The 22,417-nt window shown below is 40.8% G+C and overlaps 1 protein-coding gene and 1 long non-coding RNA gene across 4 annotated transcripts in view; one reads left to right on the forward strand and one right to left on the reverse strand.

The window, feature by feature from the left end:
- The window catches only part of LOC129179401 (uncharacterized), a 35,172-nt gene extending 25,437 nt beyond the window's left edge, over positions 1-9,735 (forward strand). The window contains exon 4 of the long non-coding RNA XR_008569959.1: positions 9,065-9,735. This is a non-coding gene — a long non-coding RNA (uncharacterized LOC129179401). The remainder of the gene's footprint in view (positions 1-9,064) is intronic.
- LOC129179399 (nuclear receptor subfamily 6 group A member 1-A) overlaps positions 1-22,417 on the reverse strand; it is a 146,259-nt gene that overhangs the window by 7,756 nt on the left and 116,086 nt on the right. For 2 of the 3 annotated variants that reach the window (XM_054772601.1, XM_054772603.1), the window contains 7 exons: positions 11,725-11,955; positions 9,320-9,375; positions 8,501-8,661; positions 4,405-4,635; positions 3,558-3,812; positions 1,475-1,596; positions 1,236-1,388 (listed from right to left, as the gene is read on the reverse strand). In XM_054772601.1, the coding sequence (XP_054628576.1) occupies positions 1,236-1,388; positions 1,475-1,596; positions 3,558-3,812; positions 4,405-4,635; positions 8,501-8,661; positions 9,320-9,375; positions 11,725-11,955 (1,209 nt within the window). The remainder of the gene's footprint in view (positions 1-1,235; positions 1,389-1,474; positions 1,597-3,557; positions 3,813-4,404; positions 4,636-8,500; positions 8,662-9,319; positions 9,376-11,724; positions 11,956-22,417) is intronic. The other variant, XM_054772602.1, reaches the window with a different exon arrangement.

A 22,417-nucleotide genomic window follows, 5' to 3' on the forward strand; every position in this document is an offset into this window, starting at 1 on the left:
GTGCCTCGGCGATTTTGCTCATTTCAGCTCATTCAGCAAACAAGGAAGAGGGATGCTATATGCTAAGTTGCTAACTGCAACCGTGCTTGGGTCCTAACATCTAAAACACGGAATGTTTGGCTAGTGTGAGCGCACAGATGCGTGTCGGAACATGGTTCACTTCCCCTCCTTTGGCACGATCGGAAGGCACGTGCACAAGCACACACGTGATCACTCCCCGCAGGTCATTAATGATAACAGGCACAATTCATAATGGAACCTTGGTTAGCATCATGAATCCATTTCACAAGGTCCGACTCTAACCGAAACGTACTCTAACTAAATACATTTTTTCCATAAAAAAAATTTTAATCCAATTCATTTCTTCAAAACATTTTTTTTTTATATTTTACAATTATAGTTGTAAATGCATAAAACAATTTGAAATGCATACAAATGATGTATGAAAGGGATAGATGAACATTTAAGGTTACTTTTGCCGTCACTGAAGATGTGATGGTTGACAAAGACACGATGTGGCAGCGAGTTCAACAAGGACACCACCTTCATGTTTTGCCAGTTTGCAGTTATTTTTTTAATTCGAGTAGTGTTTCTCACCTCGAGTCTCTGCTTTTCTTTTGATCAGGGCTGCAAAATAAGCCAAAATGGAGCCAAGGAAAGTTGCAAGTGCCACCATTTTGCTATAGAAGATAAGAAAGTATTGAATTCAAGAAATAACTAAGGTGGTGTCCGTGTTGATCTCACTGCCACATCGTGTCTTTGGCAACAATCACGTTTATCCCTTTCATTCATCATTTATATGCATTTTTAGCATTGTTTTATGCATGTGAAACTAGAATTGTAAAACGACAAAAAGGTGTTTTGTGTTAACATTTTTGAGATTTGTGGCGTAACTGTGTTAGTTAGCAAAGAACTACAGAGTCAACCGCTGATGACATCATAGACGGGCGACAGAGCTGACTTTCGCTTCCTGTTGCCATGGATTAGCAAGCTGCTAACAAGGACATTTTGGGATAAAAGTACATAAAGAACACAGTTGGACTCACACAGTGTATTAATATAACGACAACACGCGCACCATATTGTACGCTAACTGGAAAATGTACGCAAACAAAAGCAAAATTTTGGCAGAAATGTTCAACATTAACCCAGGCTTCACTGTACAGTGTTGCATTTGTTCACATGAATTGATGGGGGGGGAAAAGTGTTCATTAATTGAAACATACTAGCCTTACCTGCTATACAGCGAATCTCTGGCAGACACATCATGATCTCAGGGAAGCGTTTGGGCTGGTGTGGGTACTTATACTCAGTATAATCCTGGCACACATACCAGTAGCGCTTGTTCAGCTGCTCAAGCTGAGAGATGTTTGACAGTCCTCTGATATCTGCACAAGTGCAAAAACATAACACCGCAATTAAATTTATGGCGTGGTAAAAATATATAGAGCGATCATAGAGTTTTCCTGGGTACCTTGGTTTAGGAAGTTGATGGCTTTCATGCAGGCGTACTCTTCATTGCTAATCTTCAACTGATGGAACTTGCGAAACAGATATATCAGTCTCTCCATCACCTCCATGCCGTCCTCACTAAAACTGAGCAAGCACACACAGACAGTCCAGTGTCAGGCCTTGTTCCATCCATCCATCCATCCATCCATCCATTTTCTGTGCCGCTTATCCTCATTAGGGTATGTGGAGCCTACTCCAGCTGACTTCGGGTGACAGACGGGGTACATCCTGGACTGTTCGCCAGCCAATGGCAGGGCACATATAGACAAACAAGCATTCACACTCACATTCATACCTATGGACAATTTAGAGTCTCCAATTAACCTAACATGCATGTTTTTGGAATGTGGGAGGAAACCGGAGTACCCACACGCACGGGCACACGAACATGCAAACTCCACACACAGATGCCCAGCGGAGATTCGAACCCAGGTCTGTGTGGCCAACATGCTAACCACGAGGCCACCGTTCGGCACCCCTGGTTCAAACATGAGATGATGTCACACATTACTACTAATACTTACTGTATGACATAAACCCATAAAGCTTTGAGTTTTACGTCATGGCCACAGACGTGTCCCCTTCGGTTCTGATGGGGAAGGTAGCTTCCCTGTTCCTGAAGCGTCTTATTAATCATCCTGCTGAAGAGCCACTTCATCTACCACACTGCAAACATTATTGTTTCTGTCTAGTTCACTTCCCTGAAATAGGAGCCGCCACTATAAATCACACATTCACTCCTAAAACTCCAGAAATCCAAACTAACCGAGGCGTCAAACCTGCGCCGTATATTACGCGGAATTGTGTCACAAGGTTAGATAATTCCAGCCTGATTTACACACATGCAACCCCCCACACATCCTTTCCTACCAATAACCAGATAATAACATCACGTGCCGGATGAACGGTGCTAGCCACAGCTCTGCATTGCAGAGTCCTCCTGTTCATGGACCGCTTCACTGGCCTCCGTCCAGTTCTACTCTTGCGCTCCCCTCCAATGATAGGGGACATTATCAAGCATTTTAAGATACAGAGCTAACAGACCGGAACGTCTGGCTGTCTACCTTCATTCTCTGTAAAATATTAGCTGGCCATTATCCGAAAATCTGAAATCTAATGTTATTTCAGAGATATCTAATAACAGGTGTCGTAAAACATGTCATTTGGGGGCAGTGGATCAAGCTTTCATGAAGCATTAAGTCATATATTTACTTCCAAATCTATTCTGTTTTACAATCATCACTAAAACATCACTAAACGCTTGAGACTTAAGTCGAGCAACGCTAGCCGGTGAGCTAAAGGTGTTGGGGAATGAGGTTTTCACAATGTAGCGTAATCAATCCCTCGTTTATGGCGGTTAATCAGTGAGTTGTGAATTTCCTCAAGAATATTTTTGTACTTAGAGCATAGAAATCCTGTTTACCACCTTCTAAATATGCTTTTTAACATCATTAGAGCCCTCTCGACATGAAATAACACCCCCATGGTCACATTTATTGCCCAATATAGACATAATAAGAGAAAACAAGACATAAATAAGACATAAATCAACATTTGTGCTTGTGTGTGGACAGGAAGTGATGTCGGGGGTTCAGAGTTCAGAGCTTATGGCTACAGCCGTAACAGAAGCCCGCGTTAGGGATTATTGTGCCTGCTAATCAAACCTGCAATAAAGGCCTGTTTTTGTGGCGATCACATCTGGTGCTTGTGTGTCTTACTTGACGTCACAACTGACACTTAGTGACCAGTGTAGGATGCTACCTATCATCAAAAAGTATTTGAGTGTAACTTCTAAATGCCTTATGTTTGTATTTTACTTCATTTAGCCATTTTTATGCTTGAAAATGCTTCATGTGGACATACTTTAATATGCATATTTTTTGACTAATAATGGGCCGCATTCAACCACAAAACAGCATGGTTTATTAATTTATAGATTTTTGAAAACCCGTGATAGTGTGAAGCCACAAAATTCAAAGCGCAAAGTGGCGAGGGATTATTGTACGATCACAATAAGTTCCTGCACGTGTTCTGCAGCCGCTCACCCCTGCAGCTCGTCATCGGATGGTGTGTACTTGGCGGTGACATCAGCCAAGTCGCCAAAGATCTGGGCACTGTAGATGGTGAGGCAGGAGAGCAGGATGAGCTCCTGCCAGGTGGAGCTGAGCAGGCAGGTGTAGTCCTCAATGGAGAGTTCACAGAAGAAAGGCAACTTCTTGATCCACGAGATCTGGCGGAACAGCAGCTCGTCTGCCAGACGACACAGCAGGGCAAACAGCTCCACCTGTGTTACCTTGTAGCTGACACGTGCAGAGAGACCACAAGGTAGAGGCAGTATTAGGAACACGTGGAATGGAGACACTGTTGTTTTGCGTCAAACGTGTGTTCTTATTTGCTGTAGGTCTCCTGGCAGAGCAATAGCAGCCTCTGATGCTGAATGCCAACTGTTAGCATGTTCACATTTTAGCCTTTTGACTCATTGGAAAATGGTGCATAAGTTCAGTAATGATGTGAAATCGTTATAGATATGCCTAATCTCTTTCAGTACTTAGTGCTATCTTGCTGGGCACTGGCTTGCCAACTGTTGGCGTGTTAGCATTTTAGCTATTTTGTGAAAAGACTATACACTGTGTGTACCTAGCAACCCTGATGTAACATGACTACTGTATATACTATCTGCCTTTGCATTTTGGTCCTTTTTGGTCATTTAAGTGCTTGAAGTTTTAATTTAGTCTTCTATTTTCCTAAAATTGTTTTGGTTGAGCTGTTAGCTGATGTTCTTGCGGTTACGTGAACGTATAGCCTACTGTACAGTATGTTGATATAAGCAGTTACCATAGCAACACAAATGCAAACATGTGTTTGTCAATACGTTTCCATTGATGGACTTACCCATCTTCTATGAGCATCGGTGTGGCCAGGGGGGCCAGATCTTCTGCAGCCACCAGCTGCAGCACGAGCGGATGGGACTGTGGGTAAAGGCTGCGGGGCTGGGGGGCCAGCAGGCCAGATTGGGCGGCGTAACTGAAGAGGTGTGGCAGGAGCTGGTAATGTGTGGACATGGAGGTGTTGATGTACTGGTCCCTGAGGGCTGCCGTGTAGCCGTTCATTTCCATGGAGCGACTGGAAGCAGACAAGTTCAAAGGTCAAGTTAAGTCAATGAATGTTCCACTGAAGAAATTTGTATCTTTTGGATTCAGTGCTGCCAAATGCTGGAAGAGTCGCCATTATTCTTGAAGGGTATCCAAGTTTTTATTTAAACTAAATAAATATGTTTTTCCTGTAAATTCATTTTAATATCTTTTTTTATTTTGAAATATTTAAAATATATTCAAATAATTGTTTAATTATTATATTTATATATATATATATATATATATATATATATATATATATATATATATATATATATACTGTATGTATATATATATACAGTATATATACTCACACACACTTTTTTTATTTAAATATATGTTCACATAGAAATATTTTCAATATACTGCATTTCAATATTTCTTGAACTAATGATAGATTTTAAGGGTGTCTGGGCACGTAGGCAAAAGCGCATCCATCCATCTAGGAAAAGGCTTCTTGAGACGTCATCTGTACTTCTGTGTAGAAGGTGTCGGACGTTTCGCTCCTCATCCGAAGAGCTTCGTCAGCAAACTAATAAGTGCTGGTAGCTTAGGCCTTAAATACAGTAAGAGTGGGCGGAATTGGTGTGCCAACACCCTCCTCCTATTGGTTCGTTACACTAAGCCTGCATTCCTCATCTTTACAGTGGTATAATCCTATCCTGTTATTCACACCTACGATAAAAGGGAAGTGTCGCTCCCTGAATTGGGTATGAACGACTCTGATACTGGCTTGTTAGCATCTATTGTTCTGGCTCGGCCCTGCCTTCACCTCATTTGCAAGACTAAGAGCTGTGGGTTTTGGTCTCAGTAACCTGCTGAACACAGGGTCCAAATTGAACCTCAAACCACCATTCCGATTCAATGATGGGTTCTGTTGTTTGACAAAAATAGCTTCCTTTACTCCTCTTTCAAACCATCTGTTTTCTTTGGCCAAAATCTTTACCTCGCTGTCCTGAAAAGAGTGATTGGTAGCTTTCAGGTGTAGATGTACTGCTGATTGAGGACCACTAGCATTGTCCCTGCGATGTTGATAAAGCCTTTTTTGGAGCATTTGCTTAGTTTCCCCAATGTAGTGCTCTTTGCATTCCTCATCTTTACAGTGGATGGAATAGACCACATTGCTCTGTTTCTGGTTTGGAGCCTTGTCTTTAGGATGCACTAATTTTTGTCTCAGGGTATTTACTGGTTTGAAATAGGTAGGAATTTTGTGTTGCCATAAGATCCTCTGGAGTTTTTCGGAGACCCCCGCTACATAAGGGACTACCACTCCTCTCCTTTTAGCTTCTGTGGGCTTTTGGGTTTCTTTCCCTACTCTCTTCTTTTGACATTTGTTAAAAGCCCACCGTGGGTACCCACAGGTTGAGAGCGCTCTCTGGACATGTTGTGTCTCCTTTTTCTTTCCCTCAGCACTAGTTGGTATTTGTTCCGCTCTATGTTGGAGGGTCCTAATAACCCCTAGTTTATGTTGTAGTGGATGGTTTGATTCAAAAAGCAGGTATTGGTCAGTGTGTGTGGCCTTTCTAAAGACCTCTGTAAGTAGCTGTCTGTCCTTTCCTATAATTACCTTGCAGTCTAAGAAGGCTAGTTGGTTTTCTTTAGTGTCCTCGCGAGTAAATTTGATATTGGTGTCCACCGCATTGATGTGATCTGTGAAAGACTGAATTTCTTGTTTTTTGATTATGACAAAGGTGTCATCCACGTATCTAAACCAGTGCCTTGGTTTTGTCCCTGAGAAGGATGTGAGAGCCTGTTTCTCCATCTCTTCCATGTACAGATTCGCCACTATGGGTGAGACTGGTGAGCCCATAGCACAACCATGAATTTGTCTGTAGAATTTCCCTCTAAACTGAAAATATGTGGTGTTAAGGCAAATTTCCAGTAATTGGCAGATGTGGTCAGCACTAAGTTTTGTTCTCCGATGCAGAGTTGAGTCCTCGAGCAGTCTCTTCCTCACCACCGAGACTGCTGCTGAGGTGGGGACAGATGTGAAAAGTGAAGTCACATCATAAGACACCAAAGTTTCCTCTGGCTCCAATCTGAGGTCTTTGATGCTCGCCACAAACCCTTTTGTGTTCTCTATATGATGATCAGTGTTGCCTACCAATGGGGATAAGACTGTTTTTACATATTTCGCTACATTGTACGTGGTAGAGTCAATGCTACAGACAATGGGTCTGAGGGGAAACCCTTCCTTGTGGATTTTTGGAAGGCCATAGATACATGGTGTAGCCTCCCCAGGGTATAACCTATGATACATCTGTCTGTCAATTAGTTCTTCCTTCTCTAACTTTTGGAGACAGTGTATGATTTCTTTCTTATACCTGCTGGATGGGTCCCTTTTAAGTTGCTCATATGTGCTGGCATCACTAATTAGACTTGTTATTTTTTCTTCGTAGTCCAATGTGTTGAGAACCACTGTGCATCTGCCCTTATCAGCTGGTAAGATGGTGATGCTCTCATCTTTCTGCAGAGCCGCTAATGCTTTCCTCTCACCTAACGTGATATTGGACGGTGGTGGTTTGGCACTACTGAGAAGGGCCGATATTCTCAGACGAAGGTCCCCTGCCTCTGTTCTAGAAAGGTTATTGTTCCTGATGGCCGATTCAGCTGCTGTGATATAGTCTACTGTGGGTATCGTTTTAGGAGTCACTGAGAAGTTGAGACCCTTGGTTAATACTGCCTTCTCTGTCTCCGAGAGGCTTCTGTCTGACAGATTTTTGATCCAATTTTCTTTAGTATTGGTCTGATTCCCCCCATCCTTAGTGTTTACGACAAGCTGTGGTCGATTTTCCATCCATCTATTTTGTATGCCGCTTATACTAATTAGGGTCGCGGGGGTATGCTGGAGCCTATCCCAGCTGACTTTGGCCGAGAGGCGGGGTACACCCTGGACTGGTCGCCAGCCAATGGCAGGGCACATATAGACAAACAACCATTCACACTCACATTCATACCTATGGACAATTTAGAGTCACCAATTAAGCTAACATGCATGTTTTTGGAATGTGGGAGGAAACCGGAGTACCCGGAGAAAACCCACACGTGCACGGGGAGAACATGCAAACTCCACACAGAGATGATCAACGGAGATTCAAACCCAGGTCTTCCAAATCTCCTGACTGGGTGGCCAACATGTGAACCACTTATCCACCGTGCGGTCCGAGAAAGTGCACGTATTATACAATTGTAAAAGGTATATTTGTGTATATACTGTAGTATACAGAATCTAAATACATATCCTCTTCTTTTTTAATTTATTTTATTTTAATGTTTTTTTACATTTAGACTTATTTTAAATATTCAAAGTAATTATTTATTTACTTTTAATGAATTAAATTAGAGGGTATGTCCTGTATGTGCAGATTTGAGGGACGCCCCGTAGAAGGGTTTTATGATATGAACAGAATGTACAGAAGTGTGTACTTGCATGCCGGGGCCCCTGTTGCGTTGGCATTTTGTTATTTACTTCATTTTGTCTCGGATTTCGTTCGATGAGACAACTATTCCTCTGATTAGCTATCGGCTGCAGCTGAGGAGATAACGCTATTTATATCAAATCTGAAGTAAATATGCCAGTGCAAATGCCTAGACGTTACTTGTCCTTGCCCAGCACTGATAGACAATGCCATCGTCTCCACTGCGAGAAGAGCAGATAGCGCAGCGAGTTCTTTTTGTTTGATGTCATCAAGACGACGGCAGCGCCACAAACGCAGGCATTCTTGATGCCATGAATACTTTAAGCGGACTCTGGCCCAGATGAATGAGGTATTAGACGGTCAGGGACGGCTCATTATCTCCGCAAAGGGCCGAGAGGCGGTGATATAATCGAGTGGATGAGGCGAGTGACTCACTTGGACGACAGCGTGGAGACAGGTGACGGCTGGTTGCCCTCCGAGGCGCCGTTGCTAGGAGAGCTGTGGTCGCTGTCGCCATTGTTGCCCCACGTGTGCTCCGGAGCGTCCTCTTTGAACTCCTGGCCTGACATGATGCGCTCAATCTCCTCCTCCGTGATCTAAAAACACCGCATGTCCTCGTCACCAAAAGTATTCCTTTAATTGAGTGCTATTCACTCAGATGTTGCGGCGCAAGGACGCCGTTGCACAATGAAAAGGACAGCACGTGGAAGAAACAACACATGTGTTTTGCAATGCGTATCCCAGCCATTAAAAGTGACAGAAGAAATTTAAGAAATGAATATGGCATGTTGCCTCCAGGGTGAATTAACTTCCATTTCATTGCTGAGATTGAAATGGCAATTCATTCCCCGTCATAATGGAACAAATGATGCAGCCTTTGAATGAACCAGCGTGTCAGTTTTTCTCTTTTCGTGAGTGAATTGAGTTGGAATGAATTAAAGCACATCTCTGTTGTGTTTCCCGAGCTACTTAGCCTCATGCCTTGCATTCTCCTTCCAGACCATTTGCTCGCTCGCCAGAGTCAAAACAAAGCCGCCGTGAATGGAGAGGACTAATGTATAGTGACGAGTCAAGGTCAAAGCTTACTATAGTAAGTATACTTCACCAGCCTCATCCTGATTGGAGCAGCATTCTCCAATCACATTTCTCTCAAGGTTTTATATTTATACACTCAACCTCTTCAATCAAACACTGGAAGCCTGACTTGAGTGTTTGTTTACAGGAGAATACATATTTGACTGTCACATGACTTACCTGAACAGGTCCGATGCTTTTGTTCCTCCCCCCTGGCATGCCGTCCTCTCTGATTGCTGCGTGGTACAGGTAAAGCAACCGTTACACGTTTACGTAATCATTCTTTAGTGGTGAGTCGTGTACATATGACACTTGAGATGTGTCTCGTAAGCGTGGGAGACATATTGATGAGAGACACGGAGGATCGTGGCGCTCAATCTAATTTAATAACTCAGGGGTGTCCAAAGTGTGGCCTGGGGCCCATTTGCAGCCCGCTGCTTTTCCATTGTCCTGCAGCACATCCTTAAAACGCAGTGTAACAAACAAAAAAACAATAGTAAAAATGGACAAATCCGCAGTCATTTTACAAGAATAATGTAGAAAACATGAAGAGAAAAAAGTTGAAAAAGAAAAAAAATGAAGACAATAATGTAATATTGGGAGGAAAAATGATATCATTTTAGTTGCATAAAGTTTAAATATGAGACCGATAGATGGGGGGGGTGGGGGGGGGGGGGGGGGGTTGAAGTCGTAATATTGTGAAAAACAACCAAAACAACAAATAAAGTTGCAATTTTTAGAAAATTAGGTTTTGGAAAAAGTTATAATCTTATGAGAATAAAGTCTAAATATTATGGGAATAAAGTCATAATTCTGACAAGAAAATTTACAATGTAGAAAGTTGAAATAGTTGGGAAAGGTCAAACAATAATAAGAAAAAACAACTGCAATTTTAGGAGAATAAAGTCAAAATATAAAAGCCGCATTCTAACAAGAAAAAAGGCACTATTTACAAGAATAAACTCATAATATTATGAGGAGAAATTATATCATTTTAGTAGCACAGAGTTGAAATATTTGAGCAAAAATCTTTCCTTTTTAAAAGTTGTAGTAAGCAACTCATGAGAAACAAACAAGACAAAATCAATTTGAATTTTTTAGAAAATTAGGTTGGGAAAAAAGTTTGAATATTATGACAATGAAGTCAATCTATTATAAGAATAAATTCATAATGTTACAGAAAGAAAATTTACAAGAAATAAAGCGCAATATTTGGAAAATGTAAAAAAACAAACAAACAAAAAAAAAACAGCAAAAATGGGAGAAAAAGGAGCCAAGAGTGAAGTTCATCATAAAATTAATAAAATGCTTTTTCACCTATATCACAAAGCTGAGATGCAGTTTATCTTGAAATACAGTATAGGCTATATAACCTGTTAGCATGGTGGCCCTTGCCTCCTTTCATTTGTCAGTAGTTTGGACCCCCCTGTTAAAAAGGATGAAGCAATTTCACGTGCACGTGAATGCTGACGCTGAAGTGAAATACACAATGAATGTTGAAATGCTTCACTGACGATGTTTTTTCATCAAGCGTTGAGATTTCGCACTTTGTTCAGTGGTCCTTGAACGCATCATAGTCACTATGAGAGCAAAAATGAAAGTTCTACACCGTGACTCCCAATCTGTATGTGTTCATGGATCATCTCCCATTACCATTCATTAGTGGTGAGTAGGTTAGAGGTGTTTAATCAGTGTGTGAACCATATTTAGGGATTAAATCTGGATTGGAGTTGCGAGTGAACAATGGCAATTGAAGAGAGTATCACTTTTATTGCCATTGCTGATCCAAAATCAGAGAACGTCAAGCTAGCGGGAGGGTTTGGAGGCAATGGACATGACCACATCTTGAATGCATTATATTTGTAGTACTTCATTTAGCCACTTTCATGCTTAATTTAGGCAAAGAACACGTAAAACTTGCTTAAATATGCATATGTTTTGACTAATAATACGCCGCACTCAACCATGAAACAGAATGATTTATTAATTCATACGTTTGTGAAAAAAACCTGATAGAGTGAAGCCGCCAAATTTGAAGTGCAAAGTGGCAAGGGATTACTGTCATGTGATTTCATGGTGTTCAAGACAGCGACAAAGCAGTACGGGACCCATTTTAACACACTTAAAGTGTTCTTATGGGTTCAAATAGTTTCCAATCACTGTGATGTTAATTTATGACCAAGCTATCTTCATAATTAATAGCAAAGTGATACGAAGTAATTTAGCTCTACCTCAATACTATCATCAATCCTAGTTTCAGATAAAGTATTGCCATGTGGGATTTCTCCTGGTTTTTAGTCTTTCCTGTTTTAGCTGGCAGGCCGACAGGGTTTGTCTCTCCGCTATATTCATAAAACTTCTTGCAAGATATTTTGTTAAAAATGGGAGTTAAGCCATCAGTTTCATGAGTCGAGGCAAAAACAAATGAAATGCAGCATTATCCCACAAATCAGGCTTGACAGGTGCGACTCACTTGGCCATAGGGGGGCAGTGTAAGACTAAGGAAAACTCTCCTTTGCAGGGCCAGTCAGCTGCAGGCAACATTACAACACACATTCCACAAATCCTGCTGCGTTAGACTTTACCTTTGCGGTTCATCCCCATTTGGAGGCACTTGAGCAGGCGGCAGTACTGGCAGCGATTGCGCTGCTTGCGTGACATCTCGCAGTTCTTGTCCCTGCTGCATCGGTACACGCGCTTGTTGCAGATGCTGCGCTTGAAGAAGCCCTTACAGCCCTCGCAAGAGATGATGCCATAGTGCAGGCCTGTGGCTCGATCTCCACAGATGAGGCAGGTACGCTGCTCAGCTGGATCATCTGGACAAATGGAAACACATAAAAAAACACATGAAGTCACTTCTTGGCACTAAATATTTGCTATGAAAATATCAGTAAATCATAATAATAGGGTGCAGTTTTCAATTGCAATCATGGGGATGGTTGGGGCTTAAGTGCTAGCGAGGCGCTGGCTAATCTAGTGGGAGTTTGTGAAATTGGATTTGGTAAAAGTACATCAAGCTTATGTATATTTTGTTCCAGAGCTCTGCTGAGCAGGCAGCAGGCTCTCTGTGGTCACATGCAATACAAAAATAATAAAATGATTGCATGAATTCGGTTGGAACCAACTATTTAACACCTTAATCAGATGTGTTTGACTTTTTGAAGGTCGGATTAAAACACGTAGACTCCAGAAACCAGATTGCTATTGACTGCACATTCTCCTCCACAGGTATTGGAACACTGAGGTCAATTTCTTGATTTTTTCTGTACACTGAAAACATTTGGATTTGACATCAAAAGATGAGCAATAAATGGCACTGAATGTCTACGCTCACTTTCAGATTGGGTACGATAGGTTTTTCCTGTGTAGGCTGCATTTAAAAGGTGAAAACAAACAAACAAAAGCAGAGAGCTGTCTATGGGTTGAAAACAAAAAGCAATTGTGAATCTGAGAGTAGATGGAAAATCAATCAGGAGCATAGCACAAACATTGGTCATAACCACTACAACCTTCTGGAATGTCCTGAAGAGGTAAGAAACCACTGGTGTACTAAGGAACAAACATGGAACAGGAAGACCAAGGAAAACATCAGCAGTTGATGACAGAAACATTGTGAGAGCTGTAAAGAAAAAGCCTAAAACAACTGTTGGTGACATCAGCAACAAACAGCAGAGGGCAGGAGTGAAGGTATCTACTATCTAGTCTTCTAGAAGACTTCATGAACAAAAGTACAATGGCGACAACAGGAGATGCAAACCACTCATGAGCAACAAGAATAGGAAGGCCAGGCTGGAATTTGCCAAAAAGTACAGAGATGAGCCTCAAAAATGTATCAGTCCTTTTCTCACACAATTACTTCACATAGTTTATACGTACAGTCATGGAAAACATGATTAGAGCACCCTTGTTTCTTCAGTTTATTGATCCATTTTAATGCCTGGTACAACTAAAGGTACATTTGTTTGGACAAATATAATGATGATAACAAATAGAGCTCATAAGGGTTGAATTCAAGAGCTGATATTTAGCAACTTCCATGGTTTTCTTGATAATAACCAGAGTTCTTATGAATAGCTATAGCATTGTACTGCCAATACACGTAACTCTTATGAGCTATTTTTGTTGTCCTTGTTATATTTGTCCAAACAAAGGTACCTTTAGTTGTATCAGGCATTAAAATGAACAAGAAACTGAAGAAGCAAGGGTGGTCTAATCATTCTTTCCATGACTGCATGTATAGCATGTGCTGGCTTGCTGGGCTGATAGATGAACATGGACATCACATGAAGGCAGGCCTCTTGTGCAATTGCTCTCCACACGGGTGGGGCCTTTACCCCCCCCAGGGGACACAGGGGAAAGCCAATAACTGCGGCAGACATGCCTGTTTAATGAGTATCCTTTTTTTCTGCAGAGCATTACTTTACAACAGGGGTGTCCAAACTTCTAGCGAGGGCAGCAAACTGCAAACAATCAAAGGATGTGGTGGCTATTATGACATTTTTTATTTGGTTAACAGGCTCAAACCAATCCTAAGAAGTTCTACATAGCCTCAGTTTTGTGTTACATGTGACATTGCATATTATTAGTCGTATATTTTCTCATTACATTGACATTTTTTACACATTCTTCCATTTTTTTTCCTTCTTCCACTTGTCCGAGGTCGGGTCGTGGGGGGGACAGCAGGGAAACCCAGACTTCCCTCTCGCCGGCTACTTCCGGCGGATCCAGAGGTGTTCCCAGTTCAGCTGACAGACAAACTCTCCAACGTGTCCTGGGTCTTCCTCGAGGACTGCTATCAGTCACACATGCCCTGAAGACCTCCCCAGGGAGGTATCATTACTAGATGCCAGAGCCACCTCATCTGGCTCCTCTCAATGCTCCTTTTGGTAACTATCTGTGGCTCATGACCGTAGGTGGGGGTATGAACATAGCTCGACCAGTAAATTGGGAGGTTTGCCTTTCGGCTCGGCTCCCTCTCCACCACAACGGACCGATGCAGAGCCTGCATCACTTCATACGCTGCACCAATCTGCCTGTCGATCTCGTAATCTACCCTTCCCTCACTCACGAACAAGACACTCGGGGCAGGATCTCATCCCCGACCTGGCCAGGGACCATGTACTCGGGCTTGGAGGTGCTGCTTCTCATCCCTCTCGCTTCACACTGGGCTGCAAACCTATCCGGTGAGATATGCCATATGTGCCATATGAAGCCAGCAGGACCATACCATCTGCAAAAAGCAGAGACCCAATCCTGCAGCCACCAAAACGGAAGCCCTCAACACCCTGGGTGCGCCTAGAAATTCTGTTCATAAAAGCACTGAAAAGAATAGGTGACAAAGGACAGTCCTGGTGCACCCCAACCCTAACTGAAAATGAGTCTGACTTATTGCTGGCAATGCAGACCAAGCTCTGACACAATTAGGCCCGAATTAGGTGGTCCGGTACCCCATACTCCCCGAGTACTCCCCACAGGATTCCTGGAGGAACACGGTCGAATGCCTTCTCCAAGTCCATCAAATGCATGTATACTGGTTGGGCAAACTCCCACACACCCTCAAGGACTCTGCAGAGAGTGTAGAGTTTGTCCCCAGTTCTACAACCAAGACAAAAACCACACTGATCCACCTGAATCTGGATCCTCCTGTCCAGGACCTCTGATAAGACCTCACCAGGAAGGCTGAGGAGTGTGATCCCTCCAGTCCCTTTTCTTAAAAGGGAGACCACCACCCCAGTTTGCCAATCCAGAGGCACCGCCCTCGATGCCCATGCAATGCTACAATACAGCTGCAATTTCTCTGTGGAATATTTCCAGTCTTATTTAAACTGTGGAAGGTGCCGGATGCCTTTAATTTTAGGAGGATCAATTGCATTAATTAAATGACGCACACAAATGTAGTAGTGTGTGAGCTGCAGCTTTGACTTTTGGACTAATTTCAGTCCTGTTTTGAGTCATTTTGTGCCAGTTATCAGGAAGAATTTGCAAGGAGGGATGGCATTTCATGCGCTCGCGTGTGTGCATGGAATCGTGCCAAGGAGAAACGTGCCCGGGCACGAAACAGTGTACTCATACAAGCCAAGCTTGGTGTTAAGCGGGCCGGGGCGCGATACGATTGGCCTAGTGCAAGTATGGCCGTGAAAGTAAGGCAGGGGAAACCTGATATGTGTGACTATCATCAGTCGTTGGACTGGTCAAACAACACGATGCACTGTTTCTCCAACTATCACCCAAATGAACTGGATATTTTAGTTTGAAATGGTTGCACACCAGGAGCACATGCATGAGCAACAAGCTAAAAGGCTTGTGTAAAATTCCCAAATAAATTGAGAATGTCTACCAAATTCCAATTCAATACCATGAAAAAATCATTTTGGTGTACAATAATCCCTCCCCACTTTGTGCCTTGAATTTTGCAGCTTCACTCTGGCATGTTTTTTCCTAAATATATTCATAAATAAATCATGACGTTTTGTGTTTGAACACGGTCTCTTACTGGTCATAAAATATGCATATTTTAGCAAATTTTACGTATTTTTGTGGGCTAAATAAATGACTAAATCAAGTAAAATACATACTGTGTATAAGGCATTCAGAAGACACATTCAAAGACGTTGTGATGATGTAGTATTCTGGTCACTAGGTGTCAGTAATGTTACTGTATGTTGAGTGAGACACACAAGCACCAGACTTGATGGCCGGAACAACAGGCTTTTATTGCAGCTTTGAATGATCTCACAACAAGCGACAGTGACACACATAAAAAATGTGTCTTGTGTGTCTCATTTTATCTAAAGGTGACAATAAAAGTGGTATTTCATGTCTAGAGGGCTCGTGTCATACAAGCACATGTCTTATTTATGTCTTATTTTCTCTTATTATGTCTACTATATTGGGTAATAGGAGTGTAAAGGTGACTATAAGGGTGTTATTTTATGTCTTGAGGGCTCTAATAATGTTGAAAAACCTATTTAGAAGGTTGTAAACAGGTTTTTTATGCTGTAACTACAAAAATATTCCATTTATAAATAAGGAATCCTAGTACACAGCGAAAATGTGCTTACCACTGTCAGGTCCGGAACCAATTAACCACGATAAATGAGAGATTACTGTCCTATGAACCTCACATACACATTCTATTTTGATCATAGCAAATGTTTTTAATTGACAATTACAAAGAAAATCAGCTTCTATGAAACAGATCATTTATTTTGATTAATTATAATGTTCAAATGACACGTTTAATGGAAAAATACTTATTTTACCAGAATATTATAAACTCATAACAATTAGATCCAACAATGTTACCCTGTAAATTAAGAACTGCAATAAATGATTATTGACTTTTTTGTGTCCTTTGTTCATTTTCAAATGAAAAAATATTGCAAATTAGTCCAAATGGAAGGGAATTTGTGTTTAATATTCAATGTTTGTAAAGTATTTTTAGTATTTAAGTCAAAACTTTTGATAAAAGTGACACATTGCTCCTCTTACTTGACTGTAAGGAATTCCTCTGAATTGCAATAAATTTCAAAACACTTCCTGTGATTCCAATTAAAATGAATCAACTGAAATTGAAATTTGGAAAGCTAAATGTTGGTTTATGCTTCTGCGTCAAGGCGACTTACTTCCAAAAATATCTAACCTTGCGTTTGTAAGGGCTGACGGGCTTTCAGCGCATGTTTGCTGCGTGTACATGATTAGTTCAGCGTGTCACTAGAAAACACCACCTCTAGTGTTTCGAAGGAGAATTACACAAATTCATCTTAGAAAAGGTTCAGGGTGGCGTGGGAGGGGACAGTGCGGTGACGACACAAAGACATAAACCAAGCGTAAGCCTCTCTGAGACAGGAGAGAGAGGAGGGTGGGGGTTTCATGGAAAGCTGCAGGGTTCATGTACTTAAAGGTAAGCAGAAGGACACTGGGTGGGGGTTGTTCACTAGGGTAGGGGGACATATGGTATCAAGTCTTTTGATTGGGGAACTGAGGACTTCTAAAAGCCCTGGGATGGATTAGCATTTAAAAGGTGTGAGGTTTAAATTTGCTGCCAGGGCAGCCACTCAATACAACACAATGGGGCATCATACAGCCACGCCATTCTGGGGTTAGAATTCATTTCTTTTACTGATTAGCACCACACAGGGGAGGTTAAGATGTGACATATAGGCCATCTTTCACCTGCAGAATATTAATTCTTACTGCACCTTTACATATAACAAGTATGGTCTTTTGCAGCCTGTGAGTATGACCTTGACAGACCATTCAAGAATTGTAAAATAAAGGTTACAACCCTGCTTGGGCCCACTTATCACCTAAAGGCAGGTAGGTATGGCTCGGTTGGTTCACTGCTCTGATCTGCACTCAAGTTTGTTACACTTCCAATACTACAGAGTCAACCGCAACGCGCAACGGAGGACGCGTCATGATGCTGAGTCATTCAGTAGAAAGACTGGAGCCGTGCCATGCACCGTGCCGTGCACCGTGCCGTGCACCGTGCCATGCACCGCTGATTAATAAACATGTGTGTCTGTTTTCCTAGTCAAACAGGCAAGAAGAGAGTTCACTCTGTGCATTGGTTTCAGCACCTAGACGAAAATGGTAAGCGTTCACAGAGTGGATATTTAATACATCACAAAAGAAATGCAGTTGAAACGCCAGCCTTATCAAGAAATGCTGCAAACGTTTTATAGACAGTATGAATTTCCTGTGAGAAAATACACGTCATCAACGGAAACTCCATAACTTTACAGAGTGAACGATGACATATTAAAGGAGATATTACATTATTATGATATATTATTATCTATTATTATTATTATACATTACCATAACATTAGTGGTTTATTTGGTCTAAAAAATGCATACAATATCCCTTTAGGTGCAACTGGTATAAAACAATCCATACAATAATATCGCTTTAGGTTAAATTTTACAATAAATGTTTCATAATGCACCTGCATTGTTTCCTGACTCAGTTAAATGTAAAAAAGCTTCTGGTCATGCTTTTTCATTGTACTTTCTTAAAATTAATGTTAAACTCTCATCTCATTCTCGTGGACTCATTCTTTTGCATCGTCTCGTCTAATAAGTTGGGTGTCTCCTGACACCCCGAATAAAAATAGGCCATAGCCAACCACGAAACAGCGATCATTTATTCATTCATTTTTGAAAAAACGACTTGAGCGAGGTTTGAACCGCAAAGCGGCGAGGGACGACTGTACTATATAAGAACAAGCCGTACTTACGTATGTATACACAACTGGGAATCAGTTCTCATGGTTCACTTGAAAGAGACGTTCCAAAGACTCAACTCGTTCATGAACGTCGCATCAAGAACATCACACAAGAGAAGCTGCTGCAACAATGGTGAGCCGGGGCGGTGCGTGGAGTTAAAAGTCTGCTTTTCAGGATGTAAGTTCACACACTACTTCAACGTCATCGATGTGAAAGATAAGAACATACATGTGACTGTGTGTACATGTGTGTACATGTGTGTACATGTGTACTTTGTGTACCGCAGCAAAGTGTTTGTTTTAGGGCTGTCAAAAATAACGCGTTAATGCCTGTGATTAATCTGAAAATTTCAACGCGTCAAAAATACTAATGCAATTTAATCTTATGTATCTGTGCTGCCTTTAATTGCAGCACAGTTGAGTTTTATCCTGGTGTGGGTTACATGTTAGGGATTAATGTGCAATAAAAGCCTGCTGTTTTGGCGATCAAGTGTGGTGCTTGTGTGTCTCACCAATAACATTACTGACACCTAGTGACCAGTGTAGAATACTACATATCATCACAAGGTCTTTGAATGCATATGCTTGAAAATACTTCATTTAGGCAAAAAATATGTACATTTGCTTATTTTTGAACTAATAATAGGCCGTATTCAAGCACAAAACAGCATGATTTATGAATTTATATTATTACTATTATTTTTTGTTTAATGTTAGATGTCACACTAAAGGATGATTTGCTTTTGTCACCTCTAACACAAAGCTGAAATGCTTTTTTCTTAAATATATTAAATTACTTCGCATAATTTGACCTGCATTGGAGTTTTCATGCTTAACTGGACACCCCTGGTTGACATGTGTTGGATCTGACATTTATAACAACAATAATTTGTTTTATTGCACGTAAACAGAGTAGTGTATTTTGTTGGGATTTTTTTTAAAGAAACAACACATGTCAGTGGGTATTTTAAAGACGCAAAACAGTTTAAAGTTGGCAGTGGGGTTAAAAATAATATAAAGTCTGATTTTCAGGGTTGCTGGAGACATCAAGGAAGATGAAATCAATGAGGTGATGCATCCTCATTTATGCAGCGAGCCATTTGCCCGCCCATGTGCTCGCGGACCACATGAAAACCATATATTCCACTAACCTCCCTTTGTGAAATTCCTAACTTCTTTCAGCCAGGACAAAAACCCAACAGCTCTAGCGGCCTTCACTCCAGCTTATTTGCCAAATTTATCACCCCTTCTTTCAAGTGCATGGCCACCATATAAAACAGGCCGATTCACACCTTCACACACTTGATCTCAGCGTGCCGGGTCCTGCGACTCCTCCCTTTCCTTCTCAGCACATGACAGTTAAATATTCATGACATTCACTGAATAGCTCCACTTCCTTATCATGCTTTCCGAGCCTTGTGCTATCCGGTGTCTTTCACCTCCCCAGCCGAAATGAACAAAAATGCCCTCAAGCCTTGAGTGTAAGTGCAGTACGTGTGAAGTGAGTTTACAACACAAATACTGTGGATTTTCTTCTACAAGTAGCTTTCCAGATATACAGGCCGTCTGTGGGAATACTGCATTGACAACACTCAAGTGAAGGATTTCCTTCCTTCCTCACAGTGTTGAAAAATGACACCTAAAAAGGAAGGATGCACTTTAGAAAATCTACAGCAAACCTCGCTGACTGTTGAAAGACGTTACACTAATTCACATAAACAGCGTAGCTGGATAAAATCTTCTTTAAATGGAACGAGGGTTAAATTGGTTTCATTTACAGTGGATTCACCGCCCCGCAAACATGCGGATTTTTGGTCCAAAAAAAAATTTCTCTCCGAAAATAGGTATTTATTTATGTATTATGTATTTTACATAGCATCTTATAAACATAAATAAATATATAAATATTAAATATATAAATACACTCAATTACATGCACAAAATGTATTTCACAGGACATTTAAGGGGAATGTAAAATTGTATTATATGTAAAATATGTATTAGAAATAGTATTAAATATTACACAATATTAAATTAATATTATTTCTTATTAGAAAGAAGGAAAATATGCATAATACAGTATGTGTAATTTCAAAAATATATATACACTTCAGCCTATCAGACAGTTGTATTAAATATTTTAATTTATTTGTTCTTGTTGTCCACCACCCACCCAGAATGGGTCTGTGACCCACTTTGGGGTTTGGAACCACAGGTTGAGAAACCCACAGCATACATGTACCACTGTTAAAAAAAAAAAAAAAGCCCACCATTTTTACATGTTTATGTCTATATACTTCACTAATAATGTTTTTTCCTCAAGCGCTGAGATTTCACACTTTATTCTGTGGTCTTTGACCGCACCACAGTTGCTGTAGGACGCAAACGTGAAACTTTGCATATAACCTCTACAGCGTGACTATGATTCCATCTGATCATGGATCATCTTACTTTATCATTAGTGGCCAGTATCTAAACATGTTTTACTTTAAATGCGTTTAATAATCAGTCACGTTTATTGCAAATGTTGATCCAAAATCAGAGGAGAACATCAACATCAAGATAGCAGGAGAGTTTGGAGGGGGAGGAGGAACGAGCCGTGTGTCAAACATAGACATTTTTAAGGAATTATCAATTGCTCATGTCTGTTCACCATTTGCTGGCCGAAAAGGAGTGGAAAAAAGAAGAGCTGAAATAATGCTCAGCATTGGCCTTGGCTACCTGGTTAGGATTGAGAACTACTCTTTTGCTTTCAATAGTTTATACATACTTTATGTTCGCTAATCAAGACACCCAGCCAAAAGTAGACCCAAACACATCTCATCAAGTCAGCCAACGCTGAAGAAGTGTACAGTATACAGTATATTGTATGTATTTACCTTCAATACCCACGAGGAACCTTAACGTGAAACACCACATTTACACACACAACAATTACTTCAAAACAAAAAAAGAATTTAAAAATTATACATATATATATATATGTATATATGTATGGCAGCTGACTTTGGGCGAGAGGCGGGGTACACCCTGGACTGGTCAGGGAACAAGTTATTGCACACCGAAAGGCTTTGGGGGAGAAAAAAGCCAGCAGTTTTTTTATTTTGTTAAGTTATTTTGCACTATTGAGTGTTTTTTGTGTATAATTTTGTTGATATTGGTACCTTGTCTTAAACAGTCTAACAAATACACCTGCAGTGTTTTCTTATAAGGTTTACAATTGATTGATTAACTTCATTGAATGTATTATTTATATTATGAAAATTACGTCATTATATTTACTATTATTATGACTATTAACACATTTATTATTATTAGTTATTATTTAAGTTATTGTTTTAATCATGATGCCGCTTTTATCATTTTTTCACCTGCTATACAACATCCTTGAGTTTTTTAAATAAATCTTATCAATAAAATGCATTATTATTATGATAAAGGCAAAATCACAAAATCTTTCAATGGTCTTGAAAAGCTGCACGTAAAAGATTGCACGTGATTGGCATCAATATCAATTGGTATCAATATTGGCCCTGTATTTACTTGGTATCGGATCTATACTAACATTTGCGGCATCGCCCACCCCTACTATTCTTTTCGCTGCCCGTTATGTAATGGTAGCCTGCTATTTAAACACAGGAAGTGAAGGAAGGGGAGAAAGGGGCAGGATTAAATCAGATCTGCTTCTTCCTACTCCTCGGCTTGTTGTTGAACTGTTCAGTTCCTCCATGTAACTTGTTGAGCATGTTTGGAGCAAATAAACCATGAACAACTAACGGTGACGAGAAGACATATACTGTAGTCAATTCTGTGTCTAAACAACAATAAAGGAGGGAACCTTCACACACACACACACGCACACACACGCACACACACACTTACTACCCCCGAAACCCATTAAAGGCTGCATTGTTTCCCAGGGGTCAGCCTGGGTTTCATTCCAAACTTTTAACACAAACCAGGAAATGGAAATTGAGCATCTTTAAGCTCTTGTCAAGAACAACAGAAAAAACAAACCAACTCTCAGCAAGATTAAATATGTGAAATC

The sequence above is a fragment of the Dunckerocampus dactyliophorus genome, chromosome 4, assembly GCF_027744805.1.
Source record: "Dunckerocampus dactyliophorus isolate RoL2022-P2 chromosome 4, RoL_Ddac_1.1, whole genome shotgun sequence".
Taxonomy (NCBI): domain Eukaryota; kingdom Metazoa; phylum Chordata; class Actinopteri; order Syngnathiformes; family Syngnathidae; genus Dunckerocampus; species Dunckerocampus dactyliophorus.